Source organism: Protopterus annectens, chromosome 16.part0, assembly GCF_019279795.1.
Source record: "Protopterus annectens isolate FY-2018-M chromosome 16.part0, PAN1.0, whole genome shotgun sequence".
In the NCBI taxonomy this organism is placed as follows: domain Eukaryota; kingdom Metazoa; phylum Chordata; order Ceratodontiformes; family Protopteridae; genus Protopterus; species Protopterus annectens.
Window position 1 is genome coordinate 194,072,310 of NC_056750.1, and position 26,510 is coordinate 194,098,819.

General features: G+C 39.3%; 1 protein-coding gene across 3 annotated transcripts in view; it reads left to right on the forward strand.

Moving 5' to 3' along the window:
• The window catches only part of LOC122790299 (cadherin-24-like), a 2,600,514-nt gene that overhangs the window by 2,489,225 nt on the left and 84,779 nt on the right, over positions 1–26,510 (forward strand). For all 3 annotated transcript variants that reach the window (XM_044057804.1, XM_044057803.1, XM_044057805.1), the window contains one exon: positions 18,002–18,119. In XM_044057804.1, coding sequence (XP_043913739.1) covers positions 18,002–18,119 — 118 coding nt within the window. The remainder of the gene's footprint in view (positions 1–18,001; positions 18,120–26,510) is intronic.

Here is a 26,510-nt window from a genome sequence, read left to right on the forward strand (position 1 = left end):
TACCCACTACTATAGGTTGAAACACTGGTCGGGTGGGGTTTTTGTGTATCTTGGACAGGCCATGTACCTGGGGTATAAATGGGTGTTCAGTAAGAAAATAATCCAAGAGATCTTCAGCAAATATGCCAAGTTTAAAACATTCATACAAGCCATTCTCAGTCTCAGTGTTCATAGAATGTACCACATCTACACTAACTCTCATATACACATTAGTGTCTGAAAGCATTTCATTCATCTTGGAATAATAATAATCAGAGTCAAGTATCATGACAGGAACCCCCCCCCCCCTCCCTTGTCAGCCGGACGAATAACAATTGAATGATTTCTGGCCAAGTCATCCAATGCTTGGTGTTCAGTTCTTGTTAAATTAGAACCAACATTGCCATAAGGGGTCTATGTCAGAACATCGAAGTTTCAAAACTTCGAATGTTATAATATCGACCCCTATTCACCGAACGCTTACAACATCGAACATGCAGAACAGCGAATTTTTTCCTAGGGAAAAAATCTGCTGTTCCAAAACACATACACACAACACAAGCACACCAAACAAACAGCAATCCACACACATACACCTAAAATCTTACATCTAACCCTACACTAAACTGTACATACACCACTAACTATCCACTTACCTTAACCCAAACCCTAACCTTAAGGTCCGTCACTATCGCACACTCACCTCACTTGCGCCCTAACCCTAACTCACCTACCCTGCCCTAACCCTCACACTCACATAATCGCACACTTACCTGACTCGTGCCCAAACCCTAACTCACCTAACCCGCCCTAACCCTCACAGCCACACTATTGCACACTTACCTGACCCGCGCCCTAACTCTAACACACCTAACCCGCCCTATCATGTCCACACAGTCGCACACATACCTAACCCGCACCCTAACCCTAACTCACCTAACCCATGCCCAGTCGCACACTTACCTGAACCCGACCCGTAACTTTCCACCACAGCGCTGAAAATAGCGAAGCGACAGAAACGGACAACCAAATTCTTTCCCCAGGAAAAAATTCAGTTTTCTTTAACTTTGTTATTTTCAGCATTCTCTTAATAGGGGTCAATATTAGAACATTTGAAGTTTTGAAACTTCGATGTTCTAATATAGACCCACCATAAGACCTTCTCATAACCATATACATTTGTCTCTCACATACTGATAAAAAAAATTAAAAACTGGTGGAAAAACAGGTGGAAAAACACTAGGTTTGCGATATACATTAGATTTGATGACTATAATCTCATTATTTGAATCCACATCTCTAAAAAATGCACGCAAGGACAAATTGCGCAAGAACAAATGCAGATTAACAAACAAAATCTACCTTAGTAGTAGGTATGAACGATAGCCTATTAGAAAGGACCGAATGTTCATGTTGTGTTAATTTGTGTTTGGATATATTCCACACTAGGATGTTGCATCCATCCCCCACATCTTTTTCAATGACCGACTCTGTTGGGTGGAGGGTGGTTCTTTGCATTTCTGCACTTTTTGAGTCTCTTGCCCAAATGAATGCTTCCTCCCTGTGTGAAAAGAGAGGGTTAATCCTGGAAAATCCTGTTTAATTTGTTCTGATAGGATTTTCCTACGTAGTACTGGTCCCAAATCCGTGGATTTAGTCACTTAAGTGGCATACTGGCTCCTGGAACATCTGTTGCTGATGTAGAATACACAGACACAGAATGTTGTGGTGAAACCATGCCCCCATGCTGCTCACCATTGGGTACAATGCTCATAGTTGCATCCTCATTGGTTCTTTCTCTACAATTCAAACCTTGTATAGATGACAAGGGTCGATCCATGGAAGATTGAACTCTATCTCCCTTAAAATTGTTGACATTGTTAATATTATTGTTATTGGTTTGATTAGCCCCATTGTACTGTGATCTGGGCCAGGCAAAAACATGTTTGATATTGAAGTCAGTAATATCCCGAATAAGTTTCTTCCTCTTAGTTGCAAGCAAACATTTCTCATAACCATCCACATTCTCTATGGCTTAATTCAGAAAATCTTCAGAATCACCAACACCCAAGCACTGGCCCAATTCTTGTTGTTGCTCACAGATCATTTGACTCAATTCTACTTCTATAGGCATAAAAAAAATCAATAAGGAGGACGAAGCCTGATGGTGAAAGCGCTTACTGATGGTGAAAGCGCTTACTTTTTGTCATAAAAAGAATTTTAAAGAATTTTCCACTGCGACCTTGTGACATTTATGGACTTTGACTCCTTTCACTGCTGACGCTTTTAAATATATTGAGACTGCTGTTTCCGTTCCTCATATAAACAAATGTGTAGACAAAATATATAAAAAAATATATATTTGACTACTAACTGCTGACAAAAGGGGTCCATTAATTCAGCCGTCTAGACTTCAGCAATGGTCTAAGGGGGACATTATCATTCAACTCCATTGCCTGGTGAGACCCCAGCCTCAAAATCCATTCCAATTCCACCACCTCAGTGCGATTCACTAAATCACCCCCACGTATGTTAGGGTGCACAACATGAAGTACTTGAAAAACAAAAGTATGTTCGAATCCATGTTCAACACATGCTTTGCTAGGGCACTAAAATCATGCCTTTGCAAATACAATAGAGGTGATATCTAATCCTCTCCTTATGACTTCTATTGGTCTTGCCCACATAAAACTGAAAAACAAAGGTGACAGTGAGCAAAATATACAACATGCCTGGTGTTACAATTGGCACATGCTTTAATGCTCCATTGGTGACCCGTCACTGGATGTCTAAAGAATCTAGTTTCATCAATAAATTGACAATAATTGCAGCCATTGCATTTGGAAGTACCACTGGTACTAGGATCTTGAGGCATACTGTATTTGGAGTAACATAACCACTGCTTCAGATTCCTTCTGTTCCTGCATACAAACCTAGGACCATTCCTCAAAACCTCAGAAAACCTGTTATCTACTTCCAAAATATGCCAATTGGTCCTGATAATATCTTTAACGTCCACTACTCCTTGTGCAAATGACAATACTATTGGGGGGCACTCCTTCACAAGACGTGGTGAATCCAGAGTCATGCGTGTATCTGAAAAATATGGGCAAGCCCTGCCTTCTCATTCATTAAGTACTTTAAGGCAGGCTTGATCCACCTCCATATCACTATAGCCCCTGGATGTAAACTCATTCTTTAAGCCTGACAGGCTCCCATCAAGATCCACATGGTCACTAGAAAGTCTGGAGATCCTCATTGCCTGTCCTTTGATAATGTTACTTATTTCAATGACTCAATTAGCAAACTAACCTAGAATAGTCACACTCCCAATCTTACTATCCCTCCCTCCAGCTCAAACCATAAAACTACCTTCTTAATCAAAACTGTCCCCACTGCCTGCATTAAATCACTACTAAACAAACTAAAGCTCTGCTCCCCCTCAGCAGACAATCTGACAATCTGCACGGGTTTTCCTAAAGCTATCTGCTAGTCTAATAACCTGCCCTATTTCTATCCTCATCAACCGATCTATCCAAGAATCCAAAGTCCCCTCTATCTGGAAACAATTCTGCACTATACCCATCTATGAAGGAGGACACTCCACTGGCCTCTCAAACTACAGCCCCATAGCCATTATGTCCTCCCTTTCTAAAATACTTGAAAAATGCATACACAAACAGATCCTTGATTATTTTCCACATGAAAATCTCCTCACTCCTATCCAACGTTGCTTCTGCCCTAGTCATAGCACAGCTACTGCTCTAATCTCCTTCACTCATGCATTCTCAAAAGACAAGAGACAGTAATAAACTTGCATCCTATCTATTTTTAGATCTTTCCAAAGCCTTTGATATGGTATCCCACCCCAAGTTTATCACTAAAATGTCTTTTCTTGGTTTCTCTAATCCTACTTTCAAATGGTTCTGTAGCTACCTTGCTAACAGACAGCAGTCCATCAAATAGCTCTCTTCTTACTCACACTTTCTCAATGTTAATACCAGAGTATCTCAAGGTTCCATGCTCGGACTACTACTATTTAACATCTTCACATATTGTCTTCCTACTTCCTGCACACACACATCTCTCATAGGATGTGCAGTTGATTCCACTGTCATCTGCACTTCTGATAAGCTTACACACCTCCACACATTAACCCAAAATTCCTTCAACTCAGTCAAAAGATGGTTAACTGACAATCAACTAGTTCTCAATCCCAAGAAAACCAAACTTCTTCTGTTCCTCCCAGAGACTTTTCATCATCATAAAGCTGCATTCAATATCACTTCCCCTGACAACACTGCTATAAATGTAGAGACACACACCAAGCTCCTGGGCCTTATCATAGATGATCAACTAAAATTTGATCTTCATGTCCAAAATTGCTTAAAAAAAGGCTAACCAAACCTGGACCTACTCTATAAAAACAAAAAATGCCTCACTAAGGACTCTAGACTGTCTCTTGCTCATGCCTGTCTTTTTACTAGTGTACATTATAGGTCTCCAATATTAACCAACCTACTATCCTCCCTAAAGTGTAAACTTTGGACTCGCCTGTAATACAGTTGTGAGGTTCATCACAAATCAACCCTACAACTCACACAGTTGCATTTCTCTCAAATTCTTAAACTGGATTGAGCTCCCCCACCAGCTACTGTTAGCTCAACTGCTCCTTACTCACTCCATTAACAAACCTACCTCCTGTCCTGTCAAAGCTCCCCTCATCTCCTGTTATACTCCCAATTGCTCTCTCAGAAGCTCTGACCAATTTCTCTTGGAAATCTACAAGCCCACAAGAAACATTGGCCATCATCTTAACAGCTGTTCCATTGCCTCCATGTGGAAGAAACTTCCTCTGACCAATAGAACTATATTTAATACCCTTAACTTCAAAAAAAGCATTAAAAGATACTCTACTAAACTCATTGATCTGTTCCTGTCAAAACTCTAACTCTCATCCTTACCTCTCACTTCTTTCTGTACCCCCTGACAATTCACCTTCGGTTCTCCCCTCTCTTACCTCCCCATATCTAACTTCCTTCATACCCTTCCCTTACCCTGTTCCCTGTCTTCCATTTTTTCTCATACCTATCCTTTCCCCCATCTCATTATTCTTTAATGTCCTTTCTATCCCCCCCTCATAACACCTTAGTAAACTCTTCATTTAGAGGCATCTTTTTTTACCAAAGAGCTTTTACATTGCTTCTATTGTATTGTATTTCTGATATTTGTTATGGAACTATACCTATTACTGTTTGTCTTCTATACCCATTTACCTTGTTGTTTGTTGATTGACTTATTTTGTATGGTAGTTGAGATTTTGCACTATATTTTGAGATTTTTTGGGGGGGATCTCTAGCTACTTCTGTATTCAGTATATGTCACATATCTGATGTTTTCTGTGCTTTGTGTTAATTCTATGTTATTTTTCTGTATAGAACTTTTCTCCATGGGCCTTCGCTGAAAAAGGGCTCATGCTCAGTTGGACATACCCAATTAACAAATGTCAAAATAAATAAAATAAATAAATAAAAAGTGTTGGTAGTATGTAGAAAGTATAAAAGATTCTGCCAATAGCTTAAATGAGGCAGTCCATATAAAAAGATGTCTTCAACAAAATGCACAAAGCATTGTATTTGATCAATAAACCCATTGCCAGATAAAACACATGACTGTTGACACAGAAATAGCACCATTTTAGCATAACAACTGGCAAACATAGTCCCTATAGCAACACTGACATTCTGTAAATAAAATATCTTGCGAAAAATGAAAACTTTATTCTCCAGATTAAGTTCTAATAATATACAAACAAAATGTATGTTATTATTTGGTATATCAGCCTTCTCGGATACCAACATATAACATGTATTCCAAAAAGGGTTAGGTATAACTATAACTATAAGGAGAGAATTAACATTTAAAGTGAAAAAAATATATTCACTGCCATTCCAGTCTTTATACCAATCATATAACTTGGATATGAAATGTTTAGTATCTCTTAAAACTGTAGAGCCTTTTCTAGTAGTGGTCCCAATGTCCACTCAAAATAAATTGAGAGAGGCCCACTAAGCCCAACATGCCAAGATACATTTGGTCTGATAGGGGGTGTATGCAAACTTTTGTGTACTTTAGGTCACCCATATAAATTAGGAGAAGTAGGATGTGTAATGCAATAATACTCAAATAAATCATTGTTAATCAAACCACTCTTGTAAACTGTGTACATGTGCTTTAACCCACGTAACAATCTCATAAACCAGAAACTTCTTTACTTCAGCATATGTATGATTATCATTTAACACTGAACACTATTTTTACAAGTAAAACTCAGAATCCATAACAACTACTGTGCCTGCCTTATCAGCTGGTCTAATATCAATGTTTGGAGTAATCTTAAGTTCATTAAAGGCATGTGAGTGTGCTCATAATCTCTAACTTTTTCATTTACAAACAATAACAAAAAGAATCATGAATTTTAATAAACTTGATGGTGTTTATACATTGCATTTGATGTATTATATTTTTATACTGTTCTGATGTTTATACATTCTGTTCATAAGCTTCCTGTTTGTTTTACTATGAGAAATAAATTGCAAGTTGAGCACTCTGCAGCATAAATGTCATACTCAGAATTACAAGTGTAATAAACAGGTGCTTCGTAACTCATGTGTGTACTGGCACTAAAAAAAGAAGGTGTCTCTGCCACATATCTCCACATACAACTTAGGATAGTGTTCTAAAGACCACTGTCTGATGGTTATATATTTATTTGTTTGTTTTCTTTATTTCTATTTGATAACTAGGTGGGTGAGCTGATCAAACACCCCTTTTCAGCCACAGTCAAGGCTCATAGTGAGCAGAGAAGTACAATACAGAAGAAGTACAAAAACAGGGCAACTTGTTCTCAAATAAGCAACTTGATCTGAGAGACAAACTCCACTCTGACATTTTGTTTAAATGATTTGATGCAGAATTTGGATAATAAAACATGATGAGGAGTTAGAAAACTAGGCCACTGTAAAATCAAATTTCAGAGGATGACATGAAATTGCATGCATTTTTTCCTAAAATTATTAGTGCATAATTATACCATGTCAACCTGATACAGGAATGCTTACAGTCTAAACCAACATTCTTTCTAAAATCTGCTCAGTCCACCTTTTTTCTATGTGAAGTGTGGCCACTTCAATACCTGTCCTGTACTTCATCACCATTCCTGAAATTGCTGTCTCTGTCTGCATGGACACCGCTCACTTTTACAAGTCATGATAAGACGTCACACTGGTATGGCTGTTAGTGTTGCTACTTCACAGCTTTTGAAACACCAGTTTGGCTCTAGTTGAAGATTTGTTCTCTATGAAATCTGCATGTCCTCCCTTTGTCTATGTGGACTTGCACTGAGTTCCCCAGTTTCCTCCTACATCCTAAAGAAATATCACATAGTCAACTGATGATTCAGTAGCTTGCCCATAGGTGTGCAATGTGTGTGTGTGTGTGTTTGTGTGTGTGTGTGTGTGTGTGTTTGTGTGTGTGCGTGCGTATTTGCATGTGTGTGTGTGTGTGTGTGCGCGCGCGTGTGTGTGTGTGTGTGTGTGTGTGTGTGTGTGTGTGTGTGTGTGTGTGTATATGTTTATGTCTGTGTGGTTTCCCTTTGTGGACAGAAGTCCTACCCAGGTTTATTTTTTCCACGTAACATTCATTGCAAAAGGGGATAGGCTGAAAAGATAAACTAAGTATCAGAGAAAGAGTGAATGAATGAATGAATGAATGAATGAGTATATGGGAGAAAATATAAGAAGAATGCTATGGTCTCTGAAGGCACAAATTCACATTTTGCAGTTTTACTTTTTGACTTTATTGATTTGTCTTGTGTTTTTATTTGAAGATGAACTTCTGTAGTGTTAAAGCCAATGATTTTTATATTTCTTATTTTTGACTGAGATTGTTATTTCCCAGCTTAAATCAGAATTTGTATTTATTTGTGAGCTGAGCTAAGCTGTACAACCGTGTAAAGACATCATTCTTTAAAACTCACCAAAAGCAACAAGCAAGAAGAAATACTGTCGCAGAAGCGAACTCGCTCTTATATAACCTTCTTCCACACCTCAGCGGATTTCTGGTTTTAACCAATATTACTGAGAAGTTTTCAGAAGTTCATATCCCTTTTATTGATGGTTTCCAGATATGTCTACAGAAGAGAAGAATATTCAGGCTAGGTGTTGAACTGAGTGGCAGAATTCCAAATCACACGAAAAAAAAACCAAAACAAAAGATAATTCAACACACCATAAGGAGCGATTGTGTTTTAATAAAAACAATAGGAGCTAACACGTATTTGCCTACTGCTTCATCAGGCCCATTGGAGGTTTCTTGGGGAATGGTAGAGATACAGGAATAATGTTCTATCTTTATTGTGGGCTAATTGGTGTATATATTAGTAATTTTAGCATTTTGGTTGGGACACATGTACAGTCGTACATTTCCTTTAATTGAACAAGGATCCATTCCGTAAATAGTTCGTAATCTGTATTTTTGTTAAGGTTGACAGCAAGTGGTTCCAGTCTCGGAACTATTTTACTGAAGCTTTTCTCACATGTACTAATACTGATATTGAATGGAGTAATTTGTGGATTTGATTTGAAGTTTACTTTGGAGGGCTAGGCAGCAGTTTATATATAATAGTTTAATGGCTGAGATTTGTAATAACAGAGAGCAGTGAGTTGTGACAGGTAGCCATCTCACCTTTTGTAATGTGGTACAATGATTCTTATGTAGAGGATAGAGGGAAGAGAATGATAAATCGGCACATCACATTTAAAGTAATTTGAAAACATTCTATGACTTTTGGATGCTCATATTAGGAGAGTCACAGTCATTTTAAACTACTATATTTATTCAGACTCTGGAATGGACTCTTCAGGACCTAGCTCTTGCGTAATTTATCAGTTTTGTGTTGACGAGGAGACAGTGTACCTGTTTATTTAATTTTCTTGACCTTATTTTATTTCATTGTATAACTGCATGGTCTGTACTAACATTATGAGATTGAAAGGGCTTTCTATTCTCTGTGATTTAATATTTTATCTTTCATCTATCAATATGATTTACTTTAGTCTGTATAGCACAGAGTCAATCTCGCCATAGATGAACTTTGTGGAATATTCATGTAATAATAAGATGTCTGGGAACTTACATATTTTTATATCAACTGTTACTTCTTTCCAGCACTTCAGAAACATTTTGCTTTTTCCAAGTTATTTTTTGGAATTTTAGCCCATTTGCTGTCCTAGGCGTTTACCATACATACTGAGCTTTTGGACCTTATTCTAGTTAATATGTTTGTATTCTGAGGCTTTCACTCAGTACTTGTAGCATTATAGTCTTTAGAGATTGTTTCAGTTTTATAGTTCTTGTTGCAGCTATCTTTCTGAGATTTTTTATTCCACAAAATTCCTTTTTGCTGTCATCCTTTTTGAGGTGGTATGATTAAACCTTCTGTCTCACTGATTTGTGGGAGACAAGTGAATGTCAAAAGTAATTTGGTTGGTTATAGGGGTCACCATTTGCTGTGTTTCCTGGTCTGGGAAAGCATGTAGGAGTTAGAGTGACCTATCACAATCTTAAGGTGAAGTACCCCACTTTGTCTTTTGGAGGTACCTTAATTGTTAGGGTACCACTCCCCTTTCATTAAGCACAGCACCTGCCCTTCACTATTTCTTACATATGTTACAATTTGTAATTACAAACTGATTTGAAATAAAGCTGACATGATATTGGACTTGCTGTGCTTTGTTGCTTTTGTATACATTGTGAAGACATGAATAGATGGAAACACTGGGTCTTATATAATTGTTGTAGTTCTTTATGATCTCTGGACTGGACATATCCCAATCCAGCAGAGTGTCATTGGTAGCATGCTTATGTTTTTAACTATTGTCTTGACATGAACCAGAGTAATGTAGGCTATACCAGCAACTCTGTATATGTCATAGCAGGAGGAGTAAGGTGCACATTTGAATTCATTTATTACTTAACTAGCTATCTTAAAGCATTCATGCAGACATTTAGAGATTGCCTTATGAATCTAGTGCACAAATGTATCCAATAGCTTCTTTTTGGAGAAATTAATGACTGGCTTATTGATGAGTGGGGTGAACTGGCTATGGAATGCCTTTTTTTTCAGGTCTCATATTTAATCAGATCATTACCACAGCAATGTGGTAATTCTTTGGTCCCAACTTGCTTTAGTGACCAGAGATTTGGCAATGGAACCAATGTCATGGTCAGAGCACTCTCTAGTTTGTTTTAGGGTTGACCTACTCCCTGTTATGACTTGTGATACCAAGTTGATTTCAGGTTGTGACTTTAGGAACACCAGCTGTGGAATTATAATTCATTTACCAGATCAGCTTTTGATAATGCTGAAACTGCTGACAATCTAGTTACAGTTTATAGTAAGCCTGTTATAGATGGACTAGACATTCTAAGGCAAGCTCCACTCAAGTAACCCGCACACGTGACCTCAACCTGGTCTTTGATATCAGTAGGACTTGATGGAGGGACAGATTAGACTCCCTCTCCATGTAAAGCAGAGTACCTCACTAAACCTTTTTAAGCACAACCTAGATAACTGGATAGGGAACATAAAATACACCCCTGGGATTCCAACTGTGTCCCTGCTGGACAGTGCTGACTTGTTGGAATATGAGCTAAATTCTTGGCTAGGCTTGTAAGGCCCTCAGGGTCAATAGCCTAGTAACTTCCTATGATCCTATAACCCCAGACATTGTGTGTGTCCCATACTTATCAGTTGCCAGTAGCCATAGTCTAATCATGAGGTTTGTTATATGTGTAGACTGTACCTGCAACTGGAGTAATACTGAAGAAGTACTAGCCTGCTTGAGGACAAACTGAGTCTAGATGTCCATTATTCAGAATATCAGGCAGAAGTCTTGCATACAACAATAGTTTATAAGTCTAAACTAATCTCTGCTGCTTTTATTTATCTAGCAATACTTTATGGGTGGTGAATGATAGCAGCCCAGTCTGCTGCACTATTCATACTGTCTCAGTGTGATGAAGCAATGTCTTTATTTATTAATAAGGTTGCCAAAAATCTGGTTGTCCTTCTCACATAGTGTGTGCAAGTCATGTTGCAGGAAGGGCAGGGTTTACTGAAGTGAGTCTGAATCTGGATCTATGAATGAGGTTACATTTTTGTGCACTGCCTCTTGTGGGCTTGAAACCAGCCCCATTAAGACTGATCAAATTGTCTTGATTCTCGGGGACAACTAATTTTCTACATAGTTCAGTCCTCACTGGGGAGGGGGCAGTCTTTCTTTTAATTTTAAAAGGCCTTAGTTACTCCCATTCTGAGGAGGACATTTCTGAACCCAGACCTTCTAGAGAATTAATATTCCTTCTCTACTCTTTTTATGGATAAGGTTTTTAATAAAGTGGTCAACGTGCAGATGTTCCCCCCCTCTTTATTCTATATTTGTTTGCTGGGTAAGCCCACTGGACAGGAATATTTCTCTTCAGAGGCAACCACTGTCTGATCTACTGACTTGCCCAGAATCAGACAGTATGTAAATGGAGGTGAAGGATTCAAACTCTATACCCTTGGATACAGTAAGCATGTTACTAACAGCTCAGAGCATTAATTTTCTGTGGTAATGGCCAGGCTGATATTTAACTGTTTCTGAAATCTCATGAACTCTTTAACCTAGGTCAGTCTGATTTTAGATCTAGGCACAAAAGTGACGCTGACCTTATTCTGGTTGGTCATGACCATTACATAGCCAGGGACCAAAGGTTATTTTCCATTCTTGATGTCTTGGTGGAATTTGATGCCATAGGCCATGTCATCCTAACCAAATGACTTAATGTATGCTGATTTTTACTAACATTGTGATTCTTTACTTTTAGTCTAGTCCCGCAGGATGATTTCTGAGATTAATTTCTCCACAAGCAACCCTCTTTAGGAATGGATACCACACGGGTCTTACATGGTGCCTTTATTACCTTACAGTGGGCATTCAGGTATATCTTGTCAGTCAGATGGTGATGGTAATCAGCTTCTCCTTTATGGATGAAAATGACCCTGTCTTCACAACAAGGAAGACTGCCTCAAGTCTGTTTTAAAATGCATGATGGGTAATTGACTTATACTTCCTGCTGCAAAGACTGAGGCATCGCTGGTACATGGCACTCTATATCCTTCTCTTCTCCCTCTAACCTCCTCTGTTATACAGTGGGAATAAACTGAAATGTGTGTGCCATGTTTGAGATTTGGGTGGGATCATTAACAGCAGACTCACTCTTAAGGAACATGTGTTGACTCTTGTCGAGAGGTTTTAACTTTCATGTAAAGTATATTCCATGATCCAAAACTTCATATCACCATCATAAGTTCATATGGGATTACTAGACTAATGACCCCAGGGGGCCTTTTTAAGCCTAGCTTTGTCAGCACATGAAAGCAACAGTAACTCACACATATAACAAAACACCTTGTAGTGGCCACGTAGACACTGTGACCAGACCACAGAGTGCCAACATAGTCATTATGTAACTGGGGTGATAACAAAGACAGAAAGGGCAGAATAGCAAGCAAAGGAATACACACATAAGAAAAGATAGCTGGGGTGGGAAAGAAGGGCATGCTTTCTTTAAGGGAGAGGTTTCGATTTTATATATTTGAAGAAATATAGTGGGAAAGGAAATATGGATTTTATTTGGAAAGACTGGAAGGAGTAGCAGGGGCAGACAAGCAAACATAAACTATAGACATAGATTGATACAGGCGATATGAACACAAAAACTTAGGACACAGCTATAGGGATGGAAATGTACAGATGGAAGATGGTGATGGGCAAGTTTGGACTACAAAGGGGATATGGGGAATGACAGTTAAGGAGGAGTGCAATGGGATGGGGAGTTAAGATTGGGTAGTGGAGGCCTATTGGAGCAGATAAAATAAGTGCCCACCTAGACATCAGTCAGCATCATGGCAGATGTTGCAGAGAAACTCTTCCTCTGGTTACTGAATCACTGAGGTCAGCAGGTCACACACTACTACCAGCCATGCCAGAAGGCACTTCATGATACTTATGTGGATGTTTAAATTCCAGCACACCTGAAATGTAAGCAGACTGCATATCTGATATTGGCTGATGAAGTGGGGCACCTCTAGTCAAATGACAGAAGTGGAATATTTCTCCCTTTCTGAAAGTGATCCTGCTAGGCTTCTACAGGGTGACTTCTGTCCTCTGATGAGAGGCAGACCAAGCAACCACTGGTGATCCAGCACCAGAAACACCAGCTGGCAGAACCTCACAGGCTTCCTGGTGCAACTCAGCCTATACTACAGCTGGACCTGAAGAAGGACAAGAAAGCCAACAAACACGAAAAACAGAAAGAGAAAAAAAATAAACCACATTAGCACATTTGTATGTTACACGTGGAATTGCAATTTGACAGTGTAGTCATGGATATAGTAAATGTACCAGCCACCATTAGAATTGGTCAGTTCTCCTGAGACAGGTTTCTCTGTTAAACTCTCTTCTCTCAGCTGCTATAAAAGAAATCGGGCAGAAATCAGTACACTGTGAACTTGTCAGAAGAAGGCAACTAAACTAGCCAGATATACAGTGCTTACAATAAAAGGCTGGCCCAATTTCTCCAACCTCTGCCTCCTACTGGTGAAGCAGGTAAAGGTGGCTACTGTGATACCTGCACTGCTTGCCAGAATGGGTAATGCCAGCGGTATCATTCACCATCCTGGCAAGCTGGTGTCAGACCTGTACTTTATGTAATGGGCCATTTTATTGGCCCAAGCATATGCTTCTGACAACCTCTGGACACCATATACAAAAATATATTGATTTCCTGGCTGAAAAAGTGAGAAGCCATGCTGAAATCAGTGGCCAAACAGGTCATAGTTAATCTACTGGCCTTCATGAGGAGTCTAATTGTAGCCCTACGACCACAACCACATATTTGGATGTCACACGATGAGCATCACTGGGCAATAATACGCTGCTGAATGATGCATTAGCACATAGTTGAGGTGATACAGGATTTGCAGGCTCTGTGTATACATATGAATGGCCAGAGATAAGAATGCTAGTGCTGTATAGGTGTGATAGCCAAATTTGCTATGGCAGAATTTCAGAGATGATCATGCTAAATTATTTCACTGTCATAATGTCCACTCTGCAAGGCCTGTTTTAGCATGATAAAAATCATGGTCACTACATTTCAGAAGGTCAAAGGAGCAGATCAGTAGATAGAAATTAACTGGATAAAACAATGAAATGTGATCTAGGCATCGGTAAAAAAGACAGGCTGCATTCTAATGTACCTCTGTACTGTGCTGAGTATCCATGGTAGATGGCAACAACATGGATAAAGACAAATCAGTAGATAATGATCTGGTAAAATAGTAGAAGGCCATGATGGATAGATGTCCATCTGAGGCCTTGCCATGACAAAGAACATAACACAGGGGTATATCAGGTAACTCTCCAACTGTGGAGCTCATCATGATAAAGGTCATAGCACAAAGACATACTTGTTCAATGTCCATTTGGGGGAACCACACTGTGGGATAAGCACACACACACACCACACAGTGCAGAATATTTTCTAGGAAATACAATACCCCTGAAAATAGCCATGGCCTTGCTAAGCATATAGAAGGAGGGGAGAGGCAGGTATACTGCAGAAATAAGCACCCACGTCCACTGTATCCCAATGGTCAGTAAAAAGTATGATATCAGACAGGCAAAACAGATAAGCTGATGTAGCACAGGATGCAAGAATACCACTGATGATAAATTGCGCAGCAGTAATGTGGGAGATACCAAATTCAAGGATAAAAAGGAGAGGGAGCAAAATAGAGAAAGAGAGTTGTGGGTTGCAGCTAAATTCTATATATCTTCTGGGTTAGAAAAATAGATTTTATGAGATTATTAACAAGGATGTTGTGTCTTTCGGCTTTTCCCGGTTAGGGGTCACCACAGCGGAACTCCAGTCCACTAATGATTGGCAGTAGATTTTTCACGAACGCCGAGGTGCCAGCTCGACGTTCAACCTTCAACGAAGGCACGCCCATTACGCATGTCTTTCGAACACCCACCCAACTGCGGGGAGGACATGCAGACTCCACACAGAAGGCACTCCCCACACTCCAGCCGAAAATCAAACGGGAGAACCTCTTGCTGTGAGGCAACAACGCTACCGCTGCACCACCGTGGATTTGATTATTAACAAGGATATGAAACCAAAAATACATGATACAAGAAAGATAGTAGTGAGTCACCTTACAACAATCATTTAAAGGGCACATATATGAAAGATGAAGGGAAGAAAGAGAGAGAAGAGAGATAGAGAGACCTTGCAGAAGCACAAGAAGAGGCCAGACCTAACCTTGACATACCTCTTACATCTAGTACTCATTAATGTGGAGGTTCAGAGTGCTAGAAATGCAGCCATGCATGAGATGCAATTACAACTGCAATAAAAAACACACCTCAAACTCATCCACATCTAAAATCCAGTTACACTTAAGGTATAGCCACACCTGAGATACAGTTACATCTGAGGTACAGCCACACCTAGGACTCAGCCACATGTTAGATACAGTTACACCTTAGGTACAGTCAGTCCTGAGATACCCCTACATTTGAGGTGCAGTCACAGCTGAGATTCTGTTACACCTCAGATGCACCCACGTTAGATACAGTCATGCCTGATGTACAGCTCTACATAACATCTAGCTGCCACATAAGAGCATTTGTAAATGTTTCAGTTGTAAGGACGGGATGAAGCCTACAAGGACAGAGGCTGCCAATTACAGTCAGGAAAATTTTGTATTGGTATTTGGAAGATGGCAATAGATGAGAAGCGGTATAAATGGCAACTGAGATGTGAGACTAAATTAAGTGACAGTTACTACTAGCAATAGCAAAATGTTCCACAAGAACGAAGAGGAGTACAATGGCAAGAAAACCAGGAGGTCCCAAGAAGGAAAGAGGAAACTGATTTATAAAAAAGATGATTGCAGGAAAGTGAACAGAGGAAATAGAGTAAGGTACAAAATTAAGAACCCATGGCAAAGGCAGTATGGTGTGTCAGAGGGGCCAAACCAGATTATGAAGTCTGAAAAAAGATGGACCTGGTGATGTCATAGCACAAGGGTGGGGATTGACATTTATCGTGTTCCTTTTTGGAACATAAGCATAGACCTTTTAGCCTCACATGCCCCTGATATAGTAATCGAATGATACTATGAAATATTCAGGTGAAAATCTAAAGACACAGTGGCTGCCAAACAACAGACAGCTTGTTTCACACATCAGTATAGTGCAGCTGGCTCATAGCAGAAAGTCACATTATTCTAATAAAAGACAAGTGAAGCCATTTTGGTCGGTATTAGTTGTATTACTTCTTGCAGCTCCTTTCCTTCTGTCATTCTATGTGAGGAAACCCAGAAAGATTCCTGCCATGGTCAAAAACGGAAGTGAGTTATTTCATATTGTTTCTCTTTTAATGCCTTTGTGAAGTGCAGGATAAGAAAATGACAGAACTGAATTTATGATGAGCACTAAAGCCGATTGTGAGCGCTTTCCTGCAGCTTCAGTGTATTTATAGGAACTGTAATTGCGGTTTTAAATTCCTCACAGTATGTCATTGATCACTGTTGCTATCAGATTTGTTCAGCCATGTTTGCACTGAAATGTATTACTCCATAGCAATAAAAAGAAAGCCTTCCTTTGAACACCAACAATGACACAGGTTGCAGTAGAAAATAATTTAATTTGGATGTATCATAAAAGCAGTATAGAAGTATATAGATTAAGGATTTATGTACCTTCGTCTCTGTAGAGATCACTCATTTCTGAACATTCAGACATTACAAATGTCTTTTTTCTTAAGGAGCTTTCCCCATAAGACCCCAGCTTATTTATTTCTCCATTCTGTGTGGTTAGGCAGAGGCCATAATACAGATAGACATGGCAATGGTTTGTGCCCTTACTTTTATCCTGACAATGATGGCTATTTATGTGGCCTAACCCCAGTCATAGTGGCTAAAATTAATACCTTCATCACTGCAGAGACATCCTGTGCATCCACCTATGTATTCATGCTCCTACACAAATAAAAATCAGGGCTACTGGAACCAGAATCAGATCTTTCAGCCAAAGTTGCCTGCTTGTAGGGCCACTAGTAACAGCAAGTTTCCACATGTATGGGAGCAAGATGGCCAGCTGAGGCCAACATCCCCCTCCCCCACCCCTAAGATGGACTAGCTGTGATTATCTGTCACTCTCACCTTCCTTTACCTCCTCTTTCAGCACCAGTGCTGGTATTTAAACTTGGTTATCTGGGTCATGGTTAGGTCTTTATCTCTCTATACCACACAACCAGGCCCTATATTAACAATCATTACAAGTTAATGTGTTAAAACAAAATGATTATGTAGTCAATTTTGGAAGCAGGCATACATTTAAGTGGCAGACTTTCTCATTTAGTTGTACTGTACAGTTCAGTAAAGATTCTGAACATAAAAAGTGCTTTTCTATAGGATCCCTGAAATACCAGTAACATGTAACATGCTGCTTCTGATTTCTTTAACTCTGTTGTTATGGATTTAGTAATAAATGTAATTAAAAAGTTCAATGATAACTTCACATTTGTCTCAGATCAAATATAGACCAATGGAGCAAGCCATCTAATTTTACATTAATAAAAAGTATACAGAAAATGTCAAAATGTAGACAGTTGTATGCCTCACTGAATCTAGGGCAGAAGGCCAGTACAGTGCTGTAACTATGTTCTCTCTAACAAAGAACTGGCAAGCAGAGATTGTGGCCCAGTGCTGTGGATAATGCATCTAGAGATATGCCCTGAGCTGATGAATGATCATAAGGGAGTTCTCTAGAATCCACTTCAAGGGTTATCTTTTGTTTTTCATTATCTGGCATTCTGTTAAACATTTTTTTTCTGTTTGCAGTTGATTCTAACAATTGGAGCTGTTGATCCTGATGAAATGAGCAACAACAGTCGATTTTCCTATCGGGTTCCTCCTGATTACTCCACTGACAGGAACTTCACTATTAAGGATAATCAAGGTATGAAAACCATGTTAAAAAATGAAGCCTAAATACTATTGCACTGTAGGTGAGTGAGGTGCTAATATACCCCATAAATTAAATTCCACTGAAAGGGAATACAAAGGACCATTTTGCTAGATCAACAGGGCCAGGAGGCTATCGGGCAGTTCGTATGCAAACACTTTTGCCAAGAAACTATTTCCATTTTATTGTCCATTGGTTGTACCTTCATCATGTTTATTGCCTGTGAGTTTTAGAAAGCGCAGTTCCACTGTTAGAAAAAAAGTAGGAGTATTGACCTCCTCTGTGGCAAAATCCATCATAAAACTGTTAGAAGAAAAGAGAAGGAACACATAATTGTCCGATATGGCATGATCCATCAAAATGCAAATAAAAAAAGTAAAGCTTTGGCCTTGTGGGACACATGTTGATCAGATGACAACACTTTCATTGAGTGCTGAAAGATCAACAGAAAAGGATCAAAACAAATTTTGACGAACCTTGAAGATACTTTTTCTTTTTGGCACCCCCAAATTAAAATATACCTACTCCAAGGCTGTACAACAGTTGAAAAAACAGAAAACTCCATTGCTGGTAAAATTTGTTTTGCTCCTTTTCCATCGATTGTACAGCACTCAAGGTTTTACTCCAATACTAAAGGTTGTATGAGAGTCAACATATCTCTGTCATTGTGAACAATCATAAATGGCTGAAGGCAAGCTCCCATCACTGCTCCTCCAGATTTTCCGAGCAATTTGTAAAGTACTGGCAACATCTTAGAGATGTGCAATTCCGTTTAGCAACAGTAAAAATACCATTCTTTGTCATCATTTCCAGAAATATAGACATGCCCTTTTGGGAAAGTGTTACTTTTCTACTAGCATGAGTAGTTAGGAGGCTTTCACTTCGCAGAGCTTGTTGACATGTAACTGGAGAATCATTCAATGTTTTTGAATCGTATTTTAATTAAGTGCGGGTCAAGTGACCAAAGCTCTCTGCGGTTAGTTCTGCATTACCCACATTTAAACATATTGCACTACTCTTCTTGCCTTTTTACATAGTGACTTTCTATAATGAAATGTAATATAATTTTTGTATCTTCTCATTGATGCAACTGTCTAAGAATGGGTTAACGATGTGATGCCTGTGACACTGCCAGTCCAGCTATCTGGAATTTTGTAAATAATAATGGTTCTTACGTATTATTCCTACCAGATTTTCGCGGTTGCGAATTTAGAATACTTCAGTACAAACGAGGCCACAAACCACTGTAAGGTGGTATTTAGGGTCTGTTTTTTATTTGTTGTGGACTAGCTTTGCATTACAGGGTCTGTGAAGGGGAAGACAAACATTTGAGGAAACCCGCTTCCTGTTTTCAGAGTGCCTTACACATGCACGCTTGAATTAGAATGCCTGCTGTTGTTCTGATGAACGGATTCTTTTGACTGTGTGGAAGGAAGCCTTCAGAGAAGGCAAAGGCAGACAGACCCTGTAATGATGGTTTTGGTCACTTTTTTTTTGGGGGGGGAGTACTATTTGTAAAGACATCTTCAGGTCAAAATTAAAAAAAAAAACTGCTAACAGCCACAAAGTACAGGAAGAAGTGCATTGTCCGGCAATAAGATGTTTTGGGAAGTGTTCTTACTACGTGTGTAATCATGAAAGTGAGTTTGAGTTTATCTGTATTTGTAAAGTATGGCCATGGGGACACTTTTGTAGCACCTTAACTGAAATTATTGACTGGAGTTTGTGTAACTCAGCACTTTACCTAACCTAAGAAAAGCAGCAATCCTTGCCCTTGACATATTTACAATCTCCTATTGTCGCAGGATGTATTTGGTGACTCGCTTTTCCAGTAGCTCACATCGTTTTGACAAATGCAGGCACTGCAAAGCGGAGCACCACTGTATAGTTTCAGGAGCAAAGAGGTACAAACTCGCACCCTTTCTCCTCTTCGTGGCTCATCCCCACATTGACAGAGTAATGTTTTCTTCTTCACAGTCCCCTTTATAGATTAAGCAACCTGTTTCCGCACACACATACCAAATTATGGCAGTGCGGAAATCTGGTTGCGATAATACGTAAGTACCATAATCATATGTCATTTGTGTATATTAATATGACTTACAGGCTTATTTTACAAATGTAAGAGAACTGTATGTTATTTACTGAGCTTCAAGAATGTAACCACAGTGTACCCTACTGGAAAAGAACAGAAATGTATATAAACTATATACCTGTGCAAATGTATGTTTTAATAGCAGAAGCTGGAACATACAGAGTTAGCTTGCAAAACTTCAAGAAAATAAGTTGAAAAGTAAAGTGTTTTGTGATTGTGTTATCTCAGTTTCGGTGCAGTAAGCAGACACAATTTGCAGAGCTGGAGATGTTCCTATTGTCTTGAAACAGAAATAATTACTAGGTTTCAAATGTAAAAGTGTTTAATTGTTTTACGATTTCCAGTTCTGAGAAAACATCTGAGAGATATCTATTTTTCACAGAGAAATGTTAAATTTTGTTAAGTTTCTGAAGGCAGGTGACAAAGAGTGATGTCATCCAGGCTAATCCAGCAGTAATATGTGATACTAATTTAAGAACTCTCTCAGAGAGGGAGACTGGGCATTTTGTATCTTGTCTTGGACCTAGAAACATCCATTCAGCACTTCTCATCTGCATTTGCCTTGCTCTGTAAGTAAGTCTAGGGTACAGTCATTTCTTTTAGAGATATATAGGAATATAGTAAAGATTAGTTTAGATTTTTTCTGTAGTTATTTGAGACTGTCCTGCAATGTTGTTTTAAAATATTTCCTGTGATTCTGAAGTCTGTAGTTACTGTGTTTGAGTATTGTCTTGTTCTTTTATTATTTATTATTAACTATATTTAAACCTTTTAATTGTGTCTGGTTTGTTTAGACATATTTAGATTCTTAGAGTACTTGCATATGTATTTGGTGACACTGTATAGGTCACTCCAATAGTCTTGCTCTTGGTCACACTTACCATTTGGATAATAGTAACATTACACAGTAGGATCGGGCATCTTTTGTAAAGGCCTTAGAGTAGCTGATAAGTAGTGCCTGTGGTAGTGCTACCTTATAGTCTGGGCAGGAGGGACCATAGCTAGTAAACCTGTGCCAGCCTTCCCCAGGAGTGTCTGTTTGTTTGTATATAAATCAAGTCTCAAAGTGTGTGTGTGTGTGTGTGTGTGTGTGTGTGTGTGTGTGTGTGTGTGTGTGTGTGTGTGTGTGTGTGTGTGTCAGCTACTTGGGAAGAGACCCACCAGCTAAGATCTTTACCCTATAGCTGTGCCAGTGGTGAGTCTGATTGGGGATCTGGAGAAAGAGGGAGAAACCAGCCCCAGACTGACTGTGATCGCTGTGTGCTCTAAAGGGAAATTGTACTTTGTGTGTGTACTTGCAATCCTCCCATTGTGTATGTTCCTCACTGTTGCCAGTGGTGAGGACTGAGGCTTCTTGATTACTGGGCCCTTGCAGGGGCATCACACTGCTCATGCAAACAGGATCATCCCTGTCAGTGCTTATGCAATACATTAATTAAGCACAATAGTTGCACCATTCCAATGATACAATTCTAGATTTAAAAACCATTGGAAAGTGTGCATTAAATTCATTCACTTGATCATTCTTTGATAGTAGGAAGTACAAATTAAACATTTTTAAAAAATGTTTAATACAACCTGAATTTGTATCAAAGTATATTATTACAGGTTTGATGGCATTCTTATACATATAAAACAATTTCTTTCTTTTGGTCATTTTCTATTGGTGTGTCTGACACTGAAGAAAATATGGTTATATTTAATTTTCTCTATTAGGAGGAAGAAGATGTGAGTTAGATCTGTGTTGTTTGTTCACTCAGAATGGTGTACAGTTAGTGTAGGCATTATTGAATCCTGGGATGTAACTACTCCTAACTCAGTGATCAATTCAGAAACTTAAACATGCAAAAGAACTTTCTATTTAATGCTCTATCATCAAAGTACTTCTCTGGTTTTAAAGTAGTGTATTGTTTAGGTGAAATATCATCCCCGTATTTCTGTGTTCATACAAAATACATCCAAATTATAAATATGTAAATGTTATAGACAACTGTGTGTTACAGAGTTCATTAACAGTAGCCATGCATGACATTTTATTAACAGTAATTATGTACATTTTTTTGACTTGTAAGAATTGTATTGCCAAATGACACATACTACTGAATTTGCGGATAACATTACATGCTTCTTAACTTGTATGTTTTGCATGCTTTGTATTGGCAGAATGACCTGGATAACAGCTGTAAACTATATGTCCACAAGTTTAATTATCTGGCCAACAAACTAGAATGGGAAAATAAATAAATAAAAATGCAGGCCTTCTCTGGCAAGGCAGGTTGGTCTATTTGCCATTTCATCCTATGCAGACACAAATACCATGCAGATCCCACTAAATGGCATCAACTTGCTTGCCAGTTATTGAAGTCAATTATTTTACCATTGAATTTAGGCATAATTCTTGGAGATGGTAGAATGCTGCTCAATGCCAAGGCCTTGTCTTCTTCCAAGACATGAGCTGAGAGTTCAGCAACGTCTTCTTGCACTCCTGCAGGGTGGAATGCCTAAACTAATTCACCCCCGCATTTGCAAAGACAAGGTTGTAGCTATATCTGAGGTCCTTCATTGTTCTTTTACAGTCACTCAACTCATCTGGTTGTCAGTTTATTCTTTAATCTAATATTAATAAGGTGTTTTCTTAAATACACTGATTTTATTAAGGGTGCAATATGGCCAACTGTGTCAAACACACTAGAAAAAAAATCAAAGAAAAATAAACAGATTTGTAACTTAAGGTCTAACACATTTGATGTTACACATTTGATGTTAACTCTCATAATCATAGACAGTACAAAAGTTTCCTCTGTAGGCATGTCAACAACTTTGCTGGCATCAAAGGTGAAAACTGTCTGTCACTCTTATTTACATTATGGTTGAGGTTAATTCTGATATAGTATTACAAACTAGTTTATATTTAGTTCCCTTGAAAACCAAAAGGAACTTTAAGATTACTAAATGTGCTACTGAATGAAATTGTCTAGACAAAATAGTAGCATATATTTATTCACAAATTAATGAGTGATAGGTACCCATAGATATTGATTACTAGGGGATTTGAGTTTGATTTTGAATAGTTCAGCTATCTCCATATCCCATGGGTATGTTACATAGCTACTAACAATATAATAAAATCACAGCACTAGAAATCAATGTTAAGGCCCCAAACACAAAGCAAATTGCACAGTTTTCATCTTAGTCACTTAGCACTGATATCAGAAAGTCTAGTTCAGGAGAGAATAATATAGCTTTAAATTCCAAAAATAACTGTAGCTTTTTAAACCGAGTCAAAACAACACAAGTAGTATCGCTACAATTTATTTTACTGCTACCCGTTGTCTCTCTGCAGTAGAGGTAATCCCTCAATAAACTGTGATGGTTGCCAGCATTGTTAGATACTATGAAATAACTACAAATACTTGAATTTCAAACAATTAACAGATATAATATAATGATAACGTAAAGATAATATATAGATTGTACTACTGAAGCTGGCCACCAAGGTAGAGTCATATCAAAATGGTCCCCATTATACAAATTTAGCAATTGTTAGAAATAACATGGCTCCAAGGAGAAGAAAACAGTAAGTATATATGAATGCATGGGTAGATAAATAGATAGAGAGGTTCATAGGTAGGTACTAGGCTATCTGCCCCAGGGCATTTATAAGCCTAGCCAGTGTGTGCCAGCTTTTGCTGCCCCATTGATTAATTGAGCCTCTGTCAAGCCAATGAAGTGATCCCCGGGGTGTATTTTCTGTTACCCATCCACTCGTCAAGGTTTCTCTTGAAGAGTGTTAGTGAGGGGCTCTGCCTAATGTAGTTATAAATTTTGTTCCAAAGCATGAGGAGTCTCTGTGACAGGAATCTATCCCTCCAGCATGTTCTATTTATTATTGTTGCAAGTTTAACTCACTACAGTGCGTGGCTTGCAGTGACTTGGATTTCTTTAGGTGGAGCATGTCCATCAATTCTGAGTTAGACATGGCTTTGTAAGTCAGGCAGAGATCACCTCTGAGTAAGTGATATGCCACTGAGTACAGCTGGAGTTTTTTTTCAGTCGGTCTGCATAGGACATATGTTTGAGGCCAGTAATCCTCTTGGTGAGATACTTTTGTGGTCTTTCCAGCTGTTGGAAGTATCTTGGGAGGTACATCCCAAATGGGGCATTGTACTGTATGATGGGTCTGATGAGTGACGAGTAGAGGGGCAATATAACCTCTTTATTTCTAGATGAGAACCCTTTAGTAATTAGATGGGCCACATAGAAGGATTTCCTAACTACTTTGGCAATATGATTGTCAAAGGAGAGATTACTATCTACCTGGGTCCCCAGATCTCTTATTACCTTTCTGTATTAAGGGGGCTGCCACCTATGTGGTAATTTGTGAGTATTTTGTTTTTCCCAAATGGGATGACTATGCATTTTTGGCATTTAGCTTGAGGCCATGACATTGACACTAGGTGTCCGTCTCAGTAAGTTCTTTTTGGAGGATGTCCGTGTCAGACAGAGAGTCAATTATGGCTCCCAGTTTGCAGTCATCGGTGAACTTGGTTAGCCATAGTCCTCCTGTGTTTTCCTGTACTTCTGAGAAGTATATGCTAAACAGTAGGGGTCCCAGGACCGAGACTTGCGGACACCACTTGTGACTGGTTTAGAGTCAGACCTGGAGCCTGCTATTCTTACCGCATGAGTTCTGTCTGTAAGCCAGTTGGCAACCCATCTTGTGATGTAAGGGTTTATGTTCAGGCTGGTGGGTTTTTCTATAATACCTGAGTGAGGAATGGTGTCGAACACCTTGGCGAGGTCAAGGTAGGCTGTGTGAACCACCTTTCCCTCATCTATAGCCTTGGTGACTGTCTCAAAGAAGTCAACCAGGTTTAGTAGGCATGATCTGCCCTTAACAAAGCTGAACTGGGTCAGGTCAAGTGTTTGGAGGATCTCAATATCTTTGTTAATGAGTTCCATGATGTTGCACTCCATAGCCTTGCAGACCAGGCTAAGTCAGGCTTATGGGGCAATAGTTACCAGGGTCATTTGTGGCCCCTCCTTTGTGGAGCAGAATAACCGTTGCTGTGCACCATTCTATGAGCACATAGCCTGTGGAGAGGCTGAGGTTGAACAGTGTGTTTAGGTGGGGGGTTAGTTCATTTTGTAGTTCGTGCAAGACGCATCCTGGGACACCATCTGGCCCCATTGACGCTGTGTTTTTGGCTTTTGAAAGGGCTGTTTTCACCTGTGCGTCTGTGATTTCCAGGACACTACACTTTTCCGGTATTGTTGTGGACCCTTTTGGAGGTGAGAGAGGAGTGAAGTTTGCACTGAATCTATCTGCCAGGACGTTGGCAATATCAGTAGGTTCAGTATATTTTGTGCTATTTTGTACTAGCTCAGATCATATCTGTGAGTTGCCACTTAGATTCTTGACATAGCTAAAGAAGGCTTTGTGGTTATCTTTTGAATCTTTGGCTATTTTTCTTTCAAAGTTAGCCTTGGATGATTTTATGAGGGACCTCAATTTCTTACTGATACTGTTCAGTGATGTCTTTCCTTCTTGGAATTTGCTTTTTTCTGAACTAGTTTCCTCCTTTTATTGTACAACCCTTTTTATGGCAGGGGTCCACCAGACTGGTTTCCTTCTCTTAGGGGAGTGGGTCTTGGTTTTGGTAGGGATGGCATGATCCATGCATCCTTGTAGGTTCTCATAGAGTGCATTTGTAAAGGATTCTGCATCTTGGGCAGTATTATCCTTTAGCGTGGGGGCTGTGAAACTTACCACCTCTGTCTTAAGTAAGGTGAAGTTTGCTGTAGAAAAGTTTTTCACTGTGATTTCCTTGGTTGGGGGTGGTGGTGGGGTGTGGACATCCAGAGTGATTAGTTTATGGTCTGATCTAACCAGTGACAAGTTGACATCCGGTGTGGAACACCTGCCGCCCATGTTGGTGATGACCAGTTCCAATATGTTTTTACCTCTGGTAGGGGAGTTTACCAGCTGATCCAGGGCATTTGAGTTGATAAATTCAAGGAAGCACTGAGCCTGGGAGTTTGTACTCAAGTAGTTTTCCCAGTTAATGGTAGGGTAATTGAAATCGCCCAATATCAGGGTGCTTGGTAGGACCTTCATGTTTTCCAGTGTCTCCATAAAGGCAGAGTGGTGGTACTGGGTCATGGAGAGTGATCTGTAGCAGGCCACAATTTGCATAGCAGATTTGCCCCATGTTAATTGCACATGGATGATCTCAGAGGTATCATGCTGCACCACTAACCTGGAGGTGTAGGTATCCTTGATGAATATG